We start from the raw sequence: 21,161 nt of genomic DNA on the forward strand, positions 1-21,161 counted from the left end.
TATATTCATTTTGTATTATTCATTCTCTCTTTTTTCTGCTTTGTCTTTGGATTGATCAGTGCAATAGATATTCCTTACTAATCACTGTATAGATGTTCCTTCATCTATAGGATGAAGGAAAGGTACAATTAGATGAGGAATATCCCCATTCCATTTGGAAAAGTGCTCCAAATACACAATGTACTGCCACCAAAAGGGGAATGACAGCTACAGTAACTTAACGTTGTACTTATGTTCCTGAAAAATGCTACTTTAAGTGAAACAATGTTAAGTGACTCCAATTTCCCCATAAGAATTAATGTAAATAGGGGGGTTAGGTTCCAGGGAAATTTTTTTCACCAGACAAAAGACTATTTTTTTTATATTTATACACACACACACACACACACACACAGTATAAGTTTTAAACAAACAATTTAATGTAATACTATACACAGCAATGATGACTGTGAAGCTTGGTTGAGGTGGTGGATGGAGTAAGAGGGTGGGATATTTCCCAGGGAATGCCTTACTGCTAAATGATGAACTAGCACTCGGCTGAGCCCTCAAGTGTTAACACATTGTTAATGTAGCCTCACAGTCTACAAGGCAGCACGAATGGAGGGAGGAGCGATAACATGGCAGAGAGAGACAGAGACATACACCATGTGTGTGAGTGAGAGACGCGCATTGCCCCTTTAAGTATGCTGACCCCACTCTGAGTACACTGTCCTTTTAAGTAGATCAGCAAGTTGAGACAGCAGCTGCTGTCAGCAAGCTCCTTCCATCCTGAGCCCTACCGTGTCCCCACCTGCTCTATGGAGCTGGGGTTTGGGGGGGGGCAGGAGACACCCTGACATTAGCACCCTTCTCTTCTCCCACTTTCCCCCCGCACAGCAAGCAGGAGGCTCCTGGGAGCATCTCCAAGGCAGAGGGCTGGAGCAGCACAGGCAGGACAGCTGAACTGCCTGGTAATTGATAGCCTGCTGGTCAGCTGCCGCACAGGGAATTTAGGGGAGTGGGGAGCTGCCGGTCCACCCTGGTTCCAAGCCCCCACCAGCTAGCTCGAACACACTGGCCTCGAGCCATCTCCTGGCTTGCCTTTGCCACAAATCCACCTTCTTCAGGCCTACTGCAGAGACTGCCATAGGGCTGTATGGACTGTAGCATGCAGAGTTGTTGGAGGCCCTGTGTGCTCCTGCACTAGTTCTGTTGCCAACTGCGTTTTCTGCAGCCCTTACTTTGATAGCCATTGCTTTTTATGGTGACCACTTATTACAATGTGTTATACAATCATCATAAGTGTTGGGAGGAAGAATGTTTGTGAGAGGGAGGAAGAGACTCACCCTTGTCCAACTCTGTAGTATCCAGGAGGGCAGCCACAGAGATAACCACCTTCTGTGTTGGAACAGCCGTAATTGCAGGGGTTTTTAGTGGAGGAACACTCATTCACATCATGGCATGCACTAGAGAACTGGTCATAAGAAAATCCAGATGGACAAGTGCACTTGTAACTTCCGAGTGTGTTGTAGCAGGAAGCAGTGCCGCAAGCACTAGGGTTGGTACATTCATTTTCATCTAATAAGCAAAATAAACGATTGTTTATCCAGTTGAGAAGATACCATCGTGGCAGGTTGTAGTCATAAACAGCTTATGATGTCCAGGGAGGGAAAAATATGTATTGCTAGAATTTCTAATGCCCCACACAGGGCATGGGCATGTGCCAAATGTAGTCCTTCCCAACTTACAACTCTTACTACAAATGCAAGCTGTAAGCCTCCCCTCGCCCCCTGACATTCAAATTAGCCCAGGCTCAGCCTCCTTCTTAGAAATTACTACACCACTGATCCATCTCTGACAGTAGCTAGGTATCAAATGCTGCAGAGGTCCTCAAATCTGTATTTTGGAAGTAATAAACTCAAATTTCCACTGAGATGTTTTCGGCTAGTTCGGGATCATGTTCTTTGCTGTTCTTTTTTTCTTTCCACCAACACCACATTTCCCCCAAGGATACTATTAGGTGAGGATAAATCTGTAGTGGAGAAGAGTATTTTTGTGGTTTCCTCAACCATTAAAATAAAGCCATTTGAGTTCATGCAAAGACGAAGTGCTTCACCCATAATTCTATTGCAGGACTTGGATGATCTTAACTATTTTATGCAGGAGGGGGTGGGGGATTTAGAATATTCTAAAAGAAAGAAACCAGAGCTTCTCACACACACACACTATTAATGGGATGGCTATTTGGGCATCTCATCATCTTCTCTTTAATTTGTTTTGACAAGCTATGAATAAACCCTTATGTAAAAAGAGAGCACACTGGGGGATAATCAAGTAAATTATCCTCATCTGGATTTTATGGAAACTCTCAGAAGAGACTGCCAGCAGTGTCATTCTGATCTGCCGCATGGATTGTTGTGCAAGTCACCAAATGTTCATCCATTGCATATGGAAGTCAGTCTGTCTAGGTATGTATCTAACCCAATCACAGCAGTATTGGAGTGCTTCCCAAGGATTATCCTTATAAAATCTTCGGGAAGTAGGGAAAATACTAACATCCCCATTTTACAGCTGGGGAATTGAGTCACAGAGCAAATAACTGACCCACTCAAATACACAATGCAAGTCACAACCAGAAATTTCATATTCCGTGCCTTAACACACAAGGCCATCTTTCCTCAGTGAGAGAGCGATACATTGGTAGGGCAAGCTTCACATGACTCTAGAATCCTTGATCACAATTTACTTTGTATCTCACTGGAGAGAAATTAGGTGTAACCAGAATCCTGCATGAACATGTTAAAAGTATGTGTACAGATATACTGTATCTCTGTTCATTAAAATATCCTAAACAGTACATGGTTTTAAAAATGCTTCAAGAAATTACATTTGGCACAAGTTTATTTGGTATTTTATTGCCATTTTTAGCAGAGCTGGAACGTTGCCAACAAAAGCGCTTTTGGTAGATTTGTAACCAGGTTGTGTTGTTCTGATATAATTAGATCTGACATTTATATGTGGAATGTCTTTCCTAATTGGGAAACTAAATCAGATATACAGCAACAAAATGAACAAGGGAGAAAAAGTTGTTTTTATAACACAGTAAGAATTTCTCTGTGTCTGTGCAGCTGTGGTATGCAGACAAATTACCATGCAATAGAAATTAATCTTATCGTTTACACTGAGGTGCACCACATGAAGTGATTCCATAGAAAAATAATTTTGAAATTGCAATGTGTAGGAATAATACTTGAAGTAATACTTAAAAGACTGTTTTAAAAATAGTCATGAATTTAGCACTTTTTTGCACCTTCACTTCCCTCTGGTATATCCTGTTGTTGTAGATCTATATTAGGTCATTTTAAAGCATATGATGATATGACTCTTTACCATACTTGAGAGTCCCATTAAAATTTTTAAACTGGATTTTCAAACTATTTCCACAATAGTCAAATCATGATATACTCAAAATGTCCACTGGAGAGACAAACATGCTATACAAAAAGCAGCAGCAGAGCAGTGGAAATGATTCAATTCTTTGTAAACCCCTCCCCACAAAAAAAATTTGACAAGGTCCCTTAAGCTCTAAACTTTTTGAACCTAACTGATTTCACATATGAATGGAGTGTTCATGAATAGCTAGAGACTATAAATGCATCAAGAGAGGTTAAAGTGAATGAACTTTTATTAGGTTTCCCCCACTTTATTAGGTTCTTCTACTCCCTTTTGGAAACTTAAATAACTCTCCTCACTAGATACTGAAAGTTTCTCAGAGCTCTTTCAAATCTAGAGTACTCATTTCCAGATCCTAGTGAATTCTCTTGAACTGAACATTGTTGCTGTCCCATTTCCTTACACCTTTCTTGCTGTTCTGATGTCTGACTTTGAAAAATTGAAGTTTTTGGTATTTTAAAAATATTTTTTGTTGTCATTTGTACACTAGTTTTTAAATTTCCCATTTCTTCACGTAATGCATATCCATTCTCGTAATTTATAAAATAATGTGAAATAATGATCAATCCTATTTTCATGCTATTTGATTGTTTTATCTACAATATACAGTAAAAGTTGTTTTATCCGGCATGCTAGGGGAATGGGAGGTGCCGGTAAGTGAAAAATGCCAGTTAACTAAGAGGGAGGGAATTTGGGTGTAGTGCTTGGGTGCGGTGTGCAGTCTTGGGGAGGGAGTTTGGGGGCAGGAAGCAGCTCGGGGCAGGATTCAGGGGGCACTCACCTAAGGTGGCTCCCTGGCTGCTCCTAGGTGCACAGCAGGTGGCTCTGTGCGCTGCCTCCGCCTGCAGGCGCTGCCTCTGCAGCTCCCATTGTCCACAGTTCCCAGCCAATGGGAGCTGTGGAGGCAGCACTTGGGGCGGGGCTCCATACCTCCTTCCAGGCCCCAACTCTCTGCTGGCCCATGCCAACCCGATCAATGAAGATCAGAAATGCCTGTTTATAGAGCTTTCCGGTTGGTGATGTGCCAGACAAAACACCGTTTACTATAAAAATGTAAACTTTTATTGTAAGTGGATACATTAAAACTAATTGAAAAACTAACAATCTGCTCAATATAAGCATTTCTGAGATCCTTTTTATCGTTTAAATTAAATGCTATATACTTTATGCATCTTTGGTTCTTTAAAAAGTTAATTGTGTGTGACTATTGGCCTGACAGTCCTGGATGTGAATATCCTCTGTTTCTTATGAGAACAAATACAGAATGGGCTGTGGAAATGCACTGCTCCGCCAATATACTCAAACCTTGAACCAAAGTATTTCAAATGGCTAGAATAACTGCCTCTTTAGTAATTCACATTCAGTTCTTAACTTCTCTACTAGACTGAAAACACCAACTCATTCCCTATACCACAGATTAGTGGTTTTCAACCTGTGGTCTGCGATACCCCTGGGGGTCTGCAGACTACATCTAAGAAGGGATCCGCACCTTCATATGAAATATTTGAGGGGTCCACAAATGAAAACCACTGCCATAGATTACCAAACAAATGGGTATCAAATGGTAACCCTTCTGGAATTATTATTAGTTTTCTATAGGTCTTTTTGTAACTATCTCTTATTTTCTTTTGACATCTAGCTCTGGCATAATTTTTTTTTTTTTTTAATTTCTGCTGCAGGATGGTTTTTAAAAAAAGCACATAGAAAGGTGACATTTGTACTCATTTCTGTAGATTGCTATAGAATTTACATTAAGCCACATTGCTTTTATCCATAGGATTTTTCCATAAGGAAAATCTCTTGATCATTACAAACCTTGAGATAGATATGAATCCGTGATTTATAAGTGAAGTTGTAATTTCATCCCTCCCCACTATTAAAAAAGTTTTTTTTCTCCCAAAAGTATTATTGAGTGGGTACTGCTGACCCTATATTTGATCATCTTTCCTTCCCTTCTTGCCCTTAAAAGAAATATGGATCATATCATCTGTTTGTCTTTGTATTTGAAAAATATGGTGTTCTATTACGTTTTTATTGTATTCTTGCTAATTCTGTTTTACAGAATCCTGAGTGCTTGGGGGGGGGGGGGGGAACGGGACGACTCATTATGGTTAATCTTTGTCTTTATTTAATTTCATTTGCTTCTTTTGCTGCTATTCTATCAATTGAAAGGTTTGTACATGTGTGGTTATCTGTGTCTGTTTAGCACTTTACAGCTATTGACTAAAGTGCTAACTCTTTCCTAGCAAGGGCTTTACAGGCCTTCCGTGGAAATTATCTTGAATTTTTGTGTCTTTCCCTCCCCTTGCAAGGCAGTAACAGTCAGCTGACATGATTTGATGTAACTATACCCCTTTCAACTTTGTAAGTCAGAGAGGATCTACACAAGTTTAATGTAGGTACCTCTGAACCTAAAAGATGTTCATAGGGTTTTTGAAAATCTAAGTGTTTCGTCGTTGTTATGTAACGTCTGGGTCAAAAGGAGATCGTTCTTACCCACGCACTGATTCCACTGATAATGTTGAATGTATCCTTGTGGGCACCCACATCTGTAGCCACCCAGGATGTTCTGGCAGCCATGTTGGCACCTGTGGTTTCCATCACATTCATTCACATCTGCTCCCCCGTCAAAAAAAAAAAAAAAGTAAAATGTGGAAGAAGAAATGGTTACACAAACTGCCTACAACAAGTAAGCAAACCAACCCCACGCAACCACCACACACAACTTATTTCAATAACTATAATTAAAGGACCATACTCTACCCATAGAAGATTCTTCACCCAAGCTTGAAGCTGCATCTGTAATTTGGCTCCTTACACAAGCTAATGGAAGTATTTGCTTTCATAAGAGTTGCAAGACTGGGCCCATGCACAGTAACTACATATGGTGTGTTTGGTATGTGTTGGATACATGCACAGGACCTGATCCTGCAAAGTGCTGAGTGTTTCTTGGGAGGCTGATGTTCAGTACCTAGCAGGAGTGGGTTCTATAGGGCACAGTCCCGATGTTCTCTTTAAGATTTGTGTCTTCAATAACTGTGTTCCTTCAGATAACTATTATATCCATTAAGTGAGATTATCAAGTTATGTAATTGCTGTATAAACTATCCAACAGCTTGAAAAACATTGAATGCGCGTAGGACAAATTGCAGGGTTTTCAATGTCCCATGGAGTCCAGGAGCTCCATAAAAATTTGAGACGTGTCTACATGATTTGGGAGTCTGTCCCATTTTTCAAAAGTGAGTCAGGAACATAGGCTCTTAAGTCACTTGGGTGCTTTTTGGAAATGTTACCCTTATGACCATTGTGTGCATCTGAGATGCAAATCCACTTTTTTTTTTTTTTAATTGCAAACAGGCAAGAAGCTCTTAATGAAACCTGCTTCAGCATGTTATGTTCCAATATTCTATCTGAATTGAAAACAATGCCTTTGAACATAGTAATGCATCTGGGATGTTTTGCTTCAATAGAGGGGAACCTACGAGTGGCAGTTGTGAGTGAAGTGTGCAGGAATTTGCAGGACTGCTTGCAGACTTCCACAAACTCTGTAGAACTAGATTTAGAATAATTAAATAATATTATCAGAACTTCCTCCAGAACTGGGACTACGTGCCAAGACTTCTCTAGACTGCCAGTCACAAGAGGGCATACATCCAGTTTCCAATAACTTGCTTTGCAAGGACTTTTTGTTGTTGTTGCTAGTCTGAAAGGCACTTAGAAATACAAACATGTAAAATAAGCACAGAGGTAATCTAATTTGTCTACCTATACGCAGTGAGGAAAGCCAAATTAAAAGTTTTCAGGGCTACGTGCAAAGAAAGGTGAAGGGGATGGCCATAAGGGAAAAGAGAAGGCAAGAAAACACTTCTGTATGAAAGGTTTCAGAGTAGCAGCCATGTTAGTCTGTATTCGCAAAAAGAAAAGGAGTACTTGTGGCACCTTAGAGACTAACAAATTTATTTGAGCATAAGCTTTCGTGAGCTACAGCTCACTTCATCGGATCCACTGAGTGCATCTGATGAAGTGAGCAGTAGCTCACGAAAGCTTATGCTCAAATAAATTTGTTAGTCTCTAAGGTGCCACAAGTACTCCTTTTCTTTCTGTATGAAAGTCTCCTATTTTAAAAAATATGCACATTAATTAAAAGTTTCACCTAACAGCAAGTTGTGAGCAGCCTAACAGATGTCTACTGTGTTCACTAGAATATCAAACTCCCAATTATATTTCTCAATCTTGTAATTAGAAATGTAATTTACTACTCGTGATCTCCAAAAATTTGAGGCAGACTTGCAGTGCTTGAAACTCAAATATTGTTTGTGGTGATTGACACTGCAGTCTTTTAATTGCTCTAGCTTTTGTGTATTACTCTGTAAAAACCCCAAACATTGTGTAAGTAAATGGTTAGCATAATATTCACTATGACCAAAAAAGAGCACTCACGTGACATTTATCTTGTAGAAAAAAGGGGTGAAACATTGGTTTAGAACACCTTAACATGTTTATATCTGACTCTTCCTATTCCAGCCATTTATAAACAGTGACTGGGAAAACACTTTTTATCATATTCTAAAAAGTTGCTTTATTTTATTGTCACACATTTCAAGCTAAAACCCTACCCCTGGGGCCATGCATATTCCAAGATTCCTGTGGAAAACTGCTTCAAAATCCCAACTTTCATATAAAATAGAATGTTTCTAGTGCTTACGGTTGTGAAGATTATAATCTGTTCACTTTTTTAAAATTTACTGATGCAGTGTCACCTGCCTGAGCCTGGAGAGAGCCTAAAATAGCAGCCATGGAATTTGGCATGTTTCCAGGATACCAGAGAATTCAGCATTTCTGCCGTGGAACTTTTCACTTTGCTGCCATCAGGCACCAATACTCTCGGTTTGCTGCACTGTTGAGATCTAGCTGCAGCTGCCACCTATGCTCTAATTTTCCTACAAAGGAACTGGTTTTCGGTTAGACCTTGTCAGGAAATTGTTTTCCATTTGGAATGGGGATGGCAAGTTGAAATATCATATTTTGGGGAAGAGAAAATTGGAAAAAATGTTGGTTTGGGTCAACTGAAACTTTGTTTGAATTTAAACCATTTACAAAAATTACTCTAATTTGAAACAGAAATTTTTCCATTTAAAAATGTCAAAATGTGGTGTTTTGACAATTTCCAAACTGAACATTTGTTGAGCTGCGAAATTGATTGAAACCAAAATTTTTCTGTTAAATATTTTCACTGCTCCACGGAGCCAGAACTGGAGTCCAGCTTGCTCCCAGGAGTGTAGGCAAGCAGTTAGGCTGCCTGAAAAAAATGCATAGTAACTGAGAAGATAAATTGCTCACTACTTCCTTGGTGCACTTGGGAGGAGGGGCTGGGAAGCTGGTTCTAAGATGGGCTGCTTGGATAACATGAGAGCTGAGACTAAGGGAGTAAAGCTGGGCTGCCAGGAGAGCAAAACTTTAAACCTTAGCTTCAGAAATAATTGTTATGTGTCTTTTGAGTATTTTCAATGATGAGCTAAACTGGGTGTGTTTAGAGGTGTGGGGGCAGGAATGAAGGGTATTTTATGGAGAGAGCATACATTACTGTTGCAATGGAATGTGGGGGCTGCAGCTGAGAAGTTTAGTAGTTGTTCTGCGGCAGAGTACTCAGGATTCTGCTTATGCTACTACTGGCAAATTGAACTGTGAGTGTGTACAACAAACCAGTAGGGTAAGTAAATTGTCGATACAAATCTTCTGAACTACATTCCTGGTTTTTTTTTCCTTGTCTGCTCTAAGGCTAAGTATCTGATGTTGCAACTCACGCAAATACTCCATTTGACTTCAGTAGGACTACTCATATAAGAACGAACTGCAGATTTCTGCCTTAGCAGAGAATGTATGGCCTTCAGAATTTACCTTCACAGTTTAATCCAGTAGAATCCAGAGAGAAGCCTCTCTGACACTCACAGCTAAAACTTCCAGGAGTGTTTTGACAGATTCCTTTTGATCCACAAAGTGATGGCTGTGAACCACACTCATTGTTATCTAGAAAAAAATGCAGTGATTTTTAACAAAAAATATTTATACAGATACAGGAGGAGAAAGAAAGTACATAAGGGATGGGGTTAAGAGGTTACACATACAGGGTAAATATTCATACCTTTTTGTAGGTGTAGTTTGCACCTACTAAACTTGCCAGTCTAATTACTTAATTTGCAGACTTAGAGCCATAAATACTCAAATATTTGTGCTTGTACTGTGATTCAGTCTCTGGTGCAAAATACAGGTACAGATTGGGTGAGGAAAAAGGAGGGTCTTTTAAACATTTGACCCAGCTGTGTACACTACACATGAGGATGGCTTTAGTTGGTAAGATATATATGCTAAAGTTTTTAAAGACATCTGTAGCTATCAAGGGAAAGAAAAAAATCTTTAATCTGTTTTTGATTAAGTCAGATTTTAATATTTTACCTCTGTCTTCATGTGGGTACATTTAGAATTAATATACAGTAACTACCTACAAATAGTCACTACAAAAATGCTTATTGTAGATGAGCTTCAGATATTTTTGCTTTTCATAATTATCTGCCTTTTTGAACTACTGAGAAATAAAATAGTCTGTATATTAATAAATCTGTGGTACAAAATAAATAGGCTCATATTAAATATTGCCCTTGTTTTTATAACAAAGAGAAATGTACAGAAACTTAGTGTTAATGTGTTCTTACCAATACAAGCAGTGTGATGTTGAGTGAAGCCCGGTGGACATTTACAAGTGAAGCCCCCAAGAGTGTTGACACAGAGGAACTGGCAGTTATGTTGTTTGGTCTGACATTCATCAAGATCTGAAAGTAGCAGATTTCTCTTAGTAAGACTCAGTGAAAAAGATGTAACCATGTTTGTTCTCTTTAAACAAGATCATCATGTGAAAGTACTTCCTTTTTAACTTCATATTAATTTCTTTATCACTTGAAGCATAAATCCATATTCATCAGGGAAGTACATGCTGGAGCAAGTTAAATAGTGTTGTCCCTGATTCTCTACTCTGTTAACAAAAAGTTACACATGTAGAACTAGTGTAATGAAGTGGCAAATCAGCCCTGTTAGCCACTCATTTTCTGATCATCATGCAGCTCAGGTAAATTAGCATTAGCTTCCTCCTGCAGTTGGAATTAGTGCAAGGCTTTTCCTGAGTCATTCTACCGTTTTTTTCAAATCCATTAATTTGGCATTCAACTTGGTATAAAAGTTGTACACGACTTATACTTGACATGCAACATATACCACCTTCTGTATCACCACTGACTTTGGACCAGAGATTTCCCTGGGAGCTGCAGCTGTTATATCACCTCATGGAGTTGAGGGTATTTATTAGGGCTGTTGATTAATTGCAGTTAACTCATGTGATTAACTCAAAAAAATTAATCATGATTAAAAAACTTAATTGCAGTTTTAATCACACTGTTAAACAATAGACTACCAATTGAAATTTATTAAATATTTTGGATGTTTTTCTACATTTTCATATATATTGTATTCTGTGTTGTAATTGAAATCAAAGTGTGTATTATTTTTATTATAAATATTTGCACTGTAAAAATGATAAACAAAAGAAATAGTATTTTTCAATTCACCTCATACAAGTACTGTAGTGCAATTTACAATTGTAGATCTTTTTTGTTCCATAATAACTGTACTCAAAAACAAAACAATGTAAAACTTCAGTGCCCACAAGTCCATTCAGTCCTACTTTTTGTTCAGCCAATCAAGTTTGTTTACATTTACAGGCGATAATGCTGCCCTCTTTTGATTTACAGTATCACCAGAAAGTGAGAACAGGCATTTGCATGGCAGTTTGGTAGCTGGCATTGTAAGGTCTTTATGCGCCAGATATGCTAAACATTCATATGCCTTTTCATGCTTCCATGCTGATGACACTCATTAAAAAAATGTGTTTATTAAATTTGTGACTAAACTCCTCGGGGGAGAATTGTATGTTCCCTGCTCTGTTTTACCCACATTCAGCCATATATTTCATGTTATAGCAGCCTCGGATGATGACCCAGCACATGTTCTTTATTTTAAAAACACTTTGACAAAACGCAAAGAAGGTACCAATGTGAGATTTCTAAAGATAGCTACAGCACTTGACCCAAGGTTTAAGAATCTGAAGTGGCTTCCAAAATCTGAGAGGGATGACGTGTGGAGCATGCTTTCAGAAGCCTTAAAAGAGCAACACTCTGATGCAGAAACTACAGAACACGAAATTAGAACACTAACCAGAAAATCAACCTTTTGCTGGTCGCATCGGACTCAGATAATGAAAATGAACATGCGTCAGTCCGCACTGCTTTGGATTGTTATGGAGCCTGACCTGTCATCAGCATGGATGCATGTCCCCTGGAATGGTGGTTGAAGCATGCAGGGACATATGAATCTTTAGTGCATCTATCACATAAATATCTTGCCACACCAGCTACAACAGTGCCATGAAAATGCCTGTTCTCGCTTTCAGGTGACATTGTAAACAAGAAGCGGGCAGCATTATCTCCTGCAAATGTAAACAAATTTGTTTGAGCAACTGGCTGAACAAGAAGTAGGACCGAGTGGACTTTCAAGTTCTAAAATTTTACATTGTTTTATTTTTGAATGCATATTTTTGTGCATAATTCTACAGTTGTAAGTTCAGAGATTGCACTACATTACTTGTTTCAGAGTAGCAGCCGTGTTAGTCTGTATTCGCAAAAGAAAAGGAGTACTTGTGGCACCATAGAGACTAACCAATTTATTTGAGCATAAGCTTTCGTGTAGCTCACAAAAGCTTATGCTCAAATAAATTTGTTAGTCTCTAAGGTGCCACAGGTACTCCTTCGCACTACATTACTTGTATTTTTTAATTCACGTAATACTATTTCTTGTTTTTTTACAGTGCAAATGCTTGTAATCAAAAATAATTATAAAATGAGCACTGTACACTTTGTATTCTGTGTTATATTTGAAAATGTAGAAAACATCCAAAAATATTTAATTAAATGGTATTCTATTATTGTTTAACAGTGTGATTAATTGTGATTAATTTTTTTAATTGCTTGACAGTCCTAGTATTTATAAAGTAGCCATCCCATAAAATAACGAATCTAGATGTAACTGACAACTTTTTTCACCTTTACATGTCTTTCCATCCTCTTGCAGGATGTAGCCACGGGGACATGAGCACTGGTAGCTTCCTTCTGAGTTCTTGCAGATAAAGTTGCATGGCTTTGGAGACTGGGAGCATTCATCAAGATCTAAGTAGGAGAATCAGTAATTAGTAAAAAATATTCATTTATTTACAAGGATGCTACTGAACAGCTGCACAAATAAATCTCTAATTTTTCCAAATTATTTTTATAATTCTTTCCTTGCTTCCTAATTGTCCTCTTCTTTACAGATGCAAGCTACCATTGAAGTAACCTGAGAGGGTGGATAACTGAAGCAATAGTGCATTTGCTTTGAGGATCAGCTAGAACAGTGAAACTAATTTCTAAAGACAAAGCCTCTCACTCAGGGCCACTCTGTGGTCCCTTTAGTCTTAATTAATGGTAACTTCCTGACATGTCCTTTCGAGCAATTAATTATTAGCCTCTACGTGCCAAAAGCTTATTCCCCAAACCATGATTTGTCTGGTTAGTGGCCAGTTCAGTGGTATCTCATTCAGGTTGTTGCTGAAATATCACTAGGTTAGCAGAACTGTAATATGTTAAATCAGGTCTCAAGGCTCCCTAAAACTAAGTGTGAAGACTAAAATATATTTTGTGAAGAGAGGAAGAGAGAATTTTTGTATTCTGAGGCTTTAAAGAATTTACCTGGGAATTTCACTAAGAAAATAAACATTTCATTTTAAAAAAAAATCTGTTGGATTAGCAAAAATACTAAACATTACAGTGATAACCTTACCCACACAGGATGTCCCACTTATTTCAGTGGTGTAGCCAACTTTACAAAAGCATCTAAAGGAACCCATTGTGTTGATGCATTGGCCATTTCTACACAGGTTTGGCATGACCTTACATTCATCAATATCTGGAGAGGAAATATACACGTCACCTTTTAAAATATGATTAAGCAGAAGCTCATTAGTATCACATATGAATGTAGCATCTGCAGTCTAATTCAATCTAGAAACATCTAATTTTTAAAACCAAGCTCATTACCCTCCCCTTTTGTTTTAAAATTCTCTCATTTGCCTTTTTTGAGAGCTGATAAAATGATCTTGTTCTCAGTGATAAACTCCAGCTTGCTGACCCTGATGGAATTACAGGACATTGAAACAGTACTGGGTGTATACAGATTCTTTTTTTTACCCTAATATTCTACCTACTTTTCCACCAACATGCTTCTACTACAAACTCCTATTTCCTTACTTTGTCATTAGAGATGGGCCCAATCCAATCACCCTTCATATTTTTGTTAAATTCTGTTCTACATCTGGATCTGAACTCTGTAACTTGGTCCAACCTAATTCTCTTGCTAATGTACTGAGAAACCAAGCTCCAGTTCTGCAAACTTAATTTACACAATGTCTATATTTAATAGAAGTGAATTTTCTTTAGATTATGTTAAAAGAAAGTCAAATCAATCGTAAGAATTAAAAACACGTTTATGCTTTCTTTGAAGAAATATGTAGATCGTACAATGAAACTATTGTGTAGCTACAGGTTTCAGTTGTTGATGCCTTTTGGCTCATGTGTATACCTTTTGTAGCATGTAACAGCTTCTAGACTGGGGTGGGCAATAATTTTCGTAGGGGGGCCGCTCCACGAATTTTGGTAAGTCGTCATGGGCCGCACATTTCTACTATATTAATGGAGTAGGTGCGGGGTCTGGGAGGGAGTATGGGTGCAGGAGGAGCTCCAGGCGGGTGCAGAGTGCAGGAGACGGTGAGGGGTGTGGACTCTGGGAGGGAGTTTGGTGTAGGAGGGGGTTCTGACCTGGGACGGGGGGTTGTGGTGGGGGAAGGGGCTGCGAGGTGCAGGCTCTGGCCAGGAGGCACTTACCACAGGCAGCTCCCAGCCAGCGGCACAGTGGGGCGCTCCCAGCAGCGGCAGGCTGCTGCTGGCACGTCTCTGTGCGCCCCTTGCAGTGGGGGAGCGGGTCTCCGTATGCTGTTTGCGCCCGCAAGCACCACCTCTGCAGCTCCCATTGGAGCCGTGAGGATGGTGCTGGGAGCAGCACATGGAGCCGTCTCTTCCTCCCCGCTAGGGGCACACAAAGACATGCTAGCAGCAGCCTGCCGCTTCCGGGACCAGTGTGGGGCCACAGCAGGCAGGCAGCCTGCCTGAGCGCCCCGCTGTGCCGTGGGACTTCTAGCGGTCCGGACTCGAGATCGGAAGGGGCAGAGAAGGCCGGACAGAAATGTTAGACGGGCCAGATCTGGGCCGCGGGACGTATTTTGCCCACCCCTGTTCTCGACAACTTTTAGCCTTTCAGTTCATTAGTCGTCGTCTCCTGCTTTAGGACTCAATCCTGCAAATCCTTGCTTATGTGAATATTCCCACAGCAGGTACTAGGTAAGGATTTGTAGGTGCTGCCCATTGAAAAGCATATGAAATAAATTATTATTGAATGTGTAGAAAACACCAAGCTGAGCAATTTTGCAGTAAACTTCAGAAATGCTGGTAACTTCAGCTAAATATCTCAGAGATTTAAGAAAGCATGTTACTTTCTGTGTTATCTTTGTCTATTTCCTCTCCTCTACCTCTTCCCACAATTACCTCTTCCATCTGTTGTATATCCTGGTCCATGTGGACACAGTTTCTTGTATTGGGTGATTCCTGGCAGTGGACAAAGCTCACACTGGTTACCCCAGCCTCGCCCTCCATCACAGCAGCACTCTGACTTGGTGACAAGGTTACGGCTACTGGAAGCCATCTGGCACATTGTCTGTAAAACTTCAGCAAAGCAGAATCCTTGGCGGTTATCTGAAAGGAGAGAGTGGAGGGGTCAAGAAAGAATGTGAGCTGGATGTGTATTAAACAGGAAGTCTCACTGATACTATTATGGTCCATTATTGTTACATATGAATGCGTTTAAAAGTGAACTAGAAAAGAAAACTGCAATGAGCCCAGATTTATGTGCTGAGTGACTCTGATAGCAACCAGTTTTTGGGGAGCATTTAGCATATTAATATGGTTTATCTTACCTTACCCTAAAAATATTCTGACAATCTACTGCTCTTAAAGAGTTGCTAGGGCTTCCCCAAGTGAGTCAGTGGTTACATGAGACCTGGTATCAGTAATGTCTCACAATAATACATCCTGGAGCATCCCCCAGTGAACCTGGCAGAGCAGCTTACTTGTGTGAATGATAAAATAAACTGGCAAACTTAAGTGTAAACATGGTCTTAGCATGCTAAATATCCCCCCAATTAGCATAATTTTTTACACAGACGATACCGACACTAGTAATAGGACCAGTGTCATCTGATTGATTTGTTAGTTAAAATGGAATGGATTTCCTTATTGCAGGCTGTTCTCTGAAAGTAGCTCATTCGCTGGCAAAATATTTCCTTTCATAGTAAAAATCAGGTGTATTTTACTAAAAGTGATACACCATGGATCATATGCATTCCTGGTTTGCACTGGCTTGTGGAAGCATAGTATCTCCATCATACCCCTAAGCAGTGTAAGAAAATCCACCACGAGGGACGTTTAGGAACAGAACACATTTTAACTTGTTCTCTGCTGGGGAACCCCGAAAGACACAGGGCTAAACTAATTCAGATGAACGGTTTCTGCTGGTGGGGCACTACTCAATCTTACATTTGTTCTGTTAGTTACTGTGAGGGAGGACAGGTGACAGCAAATTGCCTGATCATCGTCTGTGCAAATCTACTGAGGAATAGAATCAGCAGGTACAAAGAGCTATAACTTACACTTCCCTGCATAAGTTAGGGTTTTTTTAGATATGCCTTTATTGTTCCCCTTAATTTGAACCACCAGCTATAATTACACAGTGATATTAAATGGTCTCTTCATTAAAAAATATAACCTGTAATACAGCAACTTTAGAGAGATTAACAAGATCCAATTTGGTTGGAAGAGAATTATTTTCTGTAAACACAGTGTATCTAGTTAGGTAAGAGAGGTTCCTGACTTAAAGCTTTTGAATTTCACTGTTTTAAAGAGGGACCTACGAATCTTTATTAAGGAAATTAGGTAACTAATTGTGATATCCCAGCATACATCATGTGGTGGTGTCATAGCTACCATGAAGCTAGAAGGTGGACCTGAGTCATGGAATAAAGTCTGTGCTGAGCAGCAGATTTTAGTGTGGGGTATAATTTGAAATGTAAAGTATTTATATATTTTATTGAATATTACTTCAGTCCTTTAGGGAATTACTTTATAGCCTTTACCTAATAGCCCCGTATTCATCCATTGTTTAAAGGAGAAAGGATTTTTTAATTACTTTATGAAAACTGGCTTTAATAATTGTAGCTATACAGAAAATTTTTCAGAAACCCGTAAACGACTTATGAGCCTAACTGCCAGTGGGTTTCAATGGGATTTAGGCTCCTAAATCATTTAGGTGCTTTTGAAATTTTTTACCCATAGTCATCTAACTAAATTTACTAAAGACAAGCAATCATTGCACTGTTTTTTCCCCCACATAATTTTATTACAGTCCACATTTAGCTATCTTGAAATCTTACTGGGTTTCAGTCAGTCCAAAAAACTGTACAGAAGGCAATAAAGTCAAGTGCAGTTACATTGATTAAATCCTATGGTTATCAATTTTAATTCTGCTTATGCTTAACTAATTTAAATATCAGTAAAACTTTATACCTGTGACTGAATTTTCCTACTGTGGAGCCATACGCTGATAATGTCAATATGATTCACTTTCTTCTATATTCTAACTAAGAAATAACTGAAGTCAACTACTGCTCTACTAAATAGGTGTATTGTGCAAGAAATGTTGAAAGCTAGAGCTCATTGAGTACATTCTGACCTGGAGTTCATACAAAGCTTTGATTCATACTTAAACTAAACTGAACTCTGACACAAGACTGCACAATCTGATCAGCAAATGTATTGGGCTTTAATTATAAAGAAATACCCAGCACAATGCATTCAGTGATACCGTGACCCTAAAAGCACTGAATGGAAACAGCACCAAGAACACTCTCCCAAAATGTAAATTTTTGAAAATATCTGTTCATATATTTAATTCAAAAGAGCAGTGTATTTCCTTGGGATTGATGTTGGACTGTGATTAATAGCCTGAGCCATCCTCTTTCCATTTGGTCACTAATCAAGTTTGGGAAACACTGCTCTAGTAGAAAGCATATCCTGGCAAGGGCTTCCCTCATCTGGTGTTTTTTCTTGGCTCTTACCAGCTAGCCATCCAAGCAGAGATGCACAGATGCCTTCTTTTTTCTAGTCTGCTACCAGCACCTTCATTTTAATGCCAGGTTAAATGGGGGAGCCTGATACGGATGATGTCATGAACTACAGAGATCACTGATCTGATATGTTGAGCAAAGGTCTCCATATTCTCAATGCAAATTTCAAGTACTTATGGTAGTTGGATGCAAATTTAATGACAGAGGGCTAGTGCCACAAAGAGGTTTAGGCACCTAACTGCTACTTTAGGTGCCTAAATCCAAAAGTTAGATCGTTAATCCTCCCCCCCCCCCCCAGCTCTTATCTAGCCCTATAGGCTCCTTAAGTCCCTAGACATTGTTTCCACTGACAGACACCTCAAGTGCTTACATTTCTGCTGCTGGGCATGCACAAAGCCACCTGAGTCCTGACGCCTAGCACCTCATTCACGCCTAAGCCCCAGTGGGAGTCACAAACTAGGCATTCCCCTGCCTGCCTAATCCTCAAGGCTCGATCCAGTAGGTATGCTGAGAGGAGGGTGGTGGTGTTCCAATAAATACTTAAATATTCACTGGAGTAGGGACTTGAACCCAGGTCTTCCCCCATCTCAGGTGAGTGCCCTAACAGGAGAGATGGAGAAGAGACACATCCCAGAGTATCCCATTGCATGGGCACTCTCCTAGGAGGTGGGGCACAAGCCCTTCTCCACACCAGGCAGAACGGGAGTTTGAATCTAGGTCTCTAACATTCTGGTGAGTGCCCTACCCACTGGCAATAACTGACTAAAAGCACCATCACATACCCTCCTCTACCTCAGGCACCTAAGCCAGGTCAGCCCTAAATCCAGGAGAGAGTTTACAGCTGAAATGCCCAATTGGAGGGAGGCACCTCCTGTTTAAGCATCTAACTCTCTTTGAGGGGCAGGGCTTAGGCCACATCCCTCTCATCAGCATATCATATTGGCTAGTTAATGGGGGACTCTGCTCTAACTTTTCCCATGCGCAGTATAGACAGCCTAGGTGCCTAAGTGAGAGCGGCAGATTCCATTAGGCAGCAGGGTGCCTAAAAGTCAGATGTGGCAGCACCTAGTCTTACTCCCCTCTTTAGCTAGCCTGGAATCCTGTGTAGGATGGGGAAGGAGGGATATCAGTCCACCTGTTCAACCAACTAGTCATGATGCTGATGGTGGTTGCATCGATGCTGAAGATCTGCTCGTAGGTTTAGAACAGGGACTTAAATTATCACTGCAACTACATTTGGATGAAGACATTTCCCTTGAAAATGTTTCACAAGCAGGATCATGAAACCCAGTTTCATTCAGTGGCACATTTACTCTTGAAGAAACTGATTTTCTGCATTTTTTGGGAGAAGCATAAATCCTTATATCTCAACAATTCTTGACAATCATTGTAGTTTGCTTTAGAGGAATTATCTGGTTTCATTACTTCAGTTCATTCAATTGCTTTTTTTCCCGTATCACTTCTTAAAATGTTAAGCATTTTGAATCAGATAAATTCATACACTGATGTCTGGTAATACCAAAAGTATTAAACAATAACCAGTTGTTTGCTCTGTTGAATGGTAGCTTTCATTTTTACTAGTTAACATGGGAAACCCCTTTGTGAATTCAACAGTATGAAGACTGAAAAAATCCAAGATATTATCAGATGCCCTTCTGTCTTCCAGAAGTTACTAGAATCTAACAAACTAAGCCCCTGCCTGACAGTCAACAACTTTAGTCACTCTCCTTTCTTCAGCATGCAATAATAGCTTCATCAACCATTCCTGCCCCTCTCCCCCATTATCAGTGTCTGCATTCATTTGCCTTCCTCTTTAGGTTATTAGACTATCCTAAAACTTTCTTATTGTTTCCAAGCAGGCATAAGATCCTTCAAGTTTGCATCACCTCCCTTTTAATTGTTTAGAATTTATTTAAAATGTTCATTTACAGACTGAAATTAGAGCCTATGACATATAGAATTTTGCCAGTAACATTTCCTGTCCTTACTTTAAATGTTCATACTATAATAATCTCCATTTAGCAAAACAGTGAATGAGGAAAAAACTGATCAAAATAGTTATTGAAAAGTAATGGCTTGTACATATGTTTTTTACACAAAACTGTACAGTAGAACAGATCTAACATTCAAATTCTGTAGCAGCAGTATCTGGCTCATAAATGGAATAATTAGAAATATTTTGCTCTTAATGTGAGATTTATTACTTAACATTGCATATAGGGTAAGCAAGGCTGATGCTAAACTATTTTCCTTTGGCATGAAACCACCATTTGATGTCATTTTTCCTGACTGTTAGTTATCATGTTTTCCAGAAATAAAATAAATCATTGTTTTCTCTTTGAAAACTCAATTTATCTTAATCCTGAAAAACAGATCAAGGATCATTATTTAATCTGTTATACACACAGCCAAGAGACGTGTGAAGTACTCACGGTCTGCATTATTGGTAGAAATCTTAGCAAGCAGTGCTTTTATTTTTTTATTTAAATATTCCACCTCCATTTTATTGCACTGAGTTTATACTTTTTCATGTAATGGGAAATGTATGCCAAGGAAATCAACTTACCAAGGCACTCAGTGCCTGATGGGCTTGACTGGAATCCTTCATTACATTCACACCTGTAGCTTCCAATAATGTTCACACAGCGACCATTTTCACAGATACCTGGCTTGGTACGGCATTCATTTTCATCTTTACAAAAATATCACACATATACACACAATAAATGTGATTTAAAACTTATCTGAATTGACAGACTAAAAACCTGTTTGTCAGAGTTATTTAATCAGCAGGCAAAAAAAATTCAAACATTTTGGTAACTAATACATTCGTGTGGCCAAAAGACAGCTGAGTAAGCCTCCAAAAGCTGATGTTCACTCTTCTGTTGAGAACTCAGCACACTATGTGCTTTGAAGGAGGTATGGAAAAATATAGCAACTAAGAAAGGTAAACCGTGTCAATTTTCTACCAAATATAGTAAGTTTTCAATGAACCATGGCATAAGCCAACTGCCCTACAACTCTGTCTAGCAATTAGCATTACAATGAAATTTAATACACTAATGAAGAGAGTCATTCAACATAAAATAGTGAGAGCCATTAGGAAACAGAAAGTTAATAGTTAAAGAGTATGTCACATGACCACGATTCTATAAAATGTGCCTGTTCAGGAAGGGCACCTAAGCATGTGCTTAAGTCAGTAAGAACTAAGTATGTGCTTAGGCGCCTTTCCTAAAATAGGGTTTATAATCCCAAAGTGTCTGCTCCTTCCTTTTCCCGTATTAGCTTGCAAAAAACAAATTGAAATCATAATTTCCATAGGTGCTTAAAAGAACACTGGAAGGTTTGGCTGCTCAGGGCA

At 39.3% G+C, this 21,161-nt stretch overlaps 1 protein-coding gene across 2 annotated transcripts in view; it reads right to left on the bottom strand.

Annotated features, from left to right (window-relative positions):
• The window catches only part of FBN2 (fibrillin 2), a 254,961-nt gene that overhangs the window by 5,121 nt on the left and 228,679 nt on the right, over window positions 1-21,161 (bottom strand). Inside the window, exons 56-63 of one of the 2 annotated variants that reach the window (XM_048851711.2) lie at window positions 20,367-20,492; window positions 15,168-15,374; window positions 13,351-13,476; window positions 12,579-12,701; window positions 10,143-10,259; window positions 9,331-9,459; window positions 5,929-6,048; window positions 1,326-1,557 (exon numbers count right to left, since the gene is read on the bottom strand). In XM_048851711.2, the coding sequence (XP_048707668.2) occupies window positions 1,326-1,557; window positions 5,929-6,048; window positions 9,331-9,459; window positions 10,143-10,259; window positions 12,579-12,701; window positions 13,351-13,476; window positions 15,168-15,374; window positions 20,367-20,492 (1,180 nt within the window). Of the gene's footprint in view, window positions 1-1,325; window positions 1,558-5,928; window positions 6,049-9,330; window positions 9,460-10,142; window positions 10,260-12,578; window positions 12,702-13,350; window positions 13,501-15,167; window positions 15,375-20,366; window positions 20,493-21,161 lie in introns of both variants that reach the window. The other variant, XM_048851710.2, reaches the window with a different exon arrangement.

Source organism: Caretta caretta, chromosome 5, assembly GCF_965140235.1.
Source record: "Caretta caretta isolate rCarCar2 chromosome 5, rCarCar1.hap1, whole genome shotgun sequence".
Lineage (NCBI taxonomy): Eukaryota > Metazoa > Chordata > Testudines > Cheloniidae > Caretta > Caretta caretta.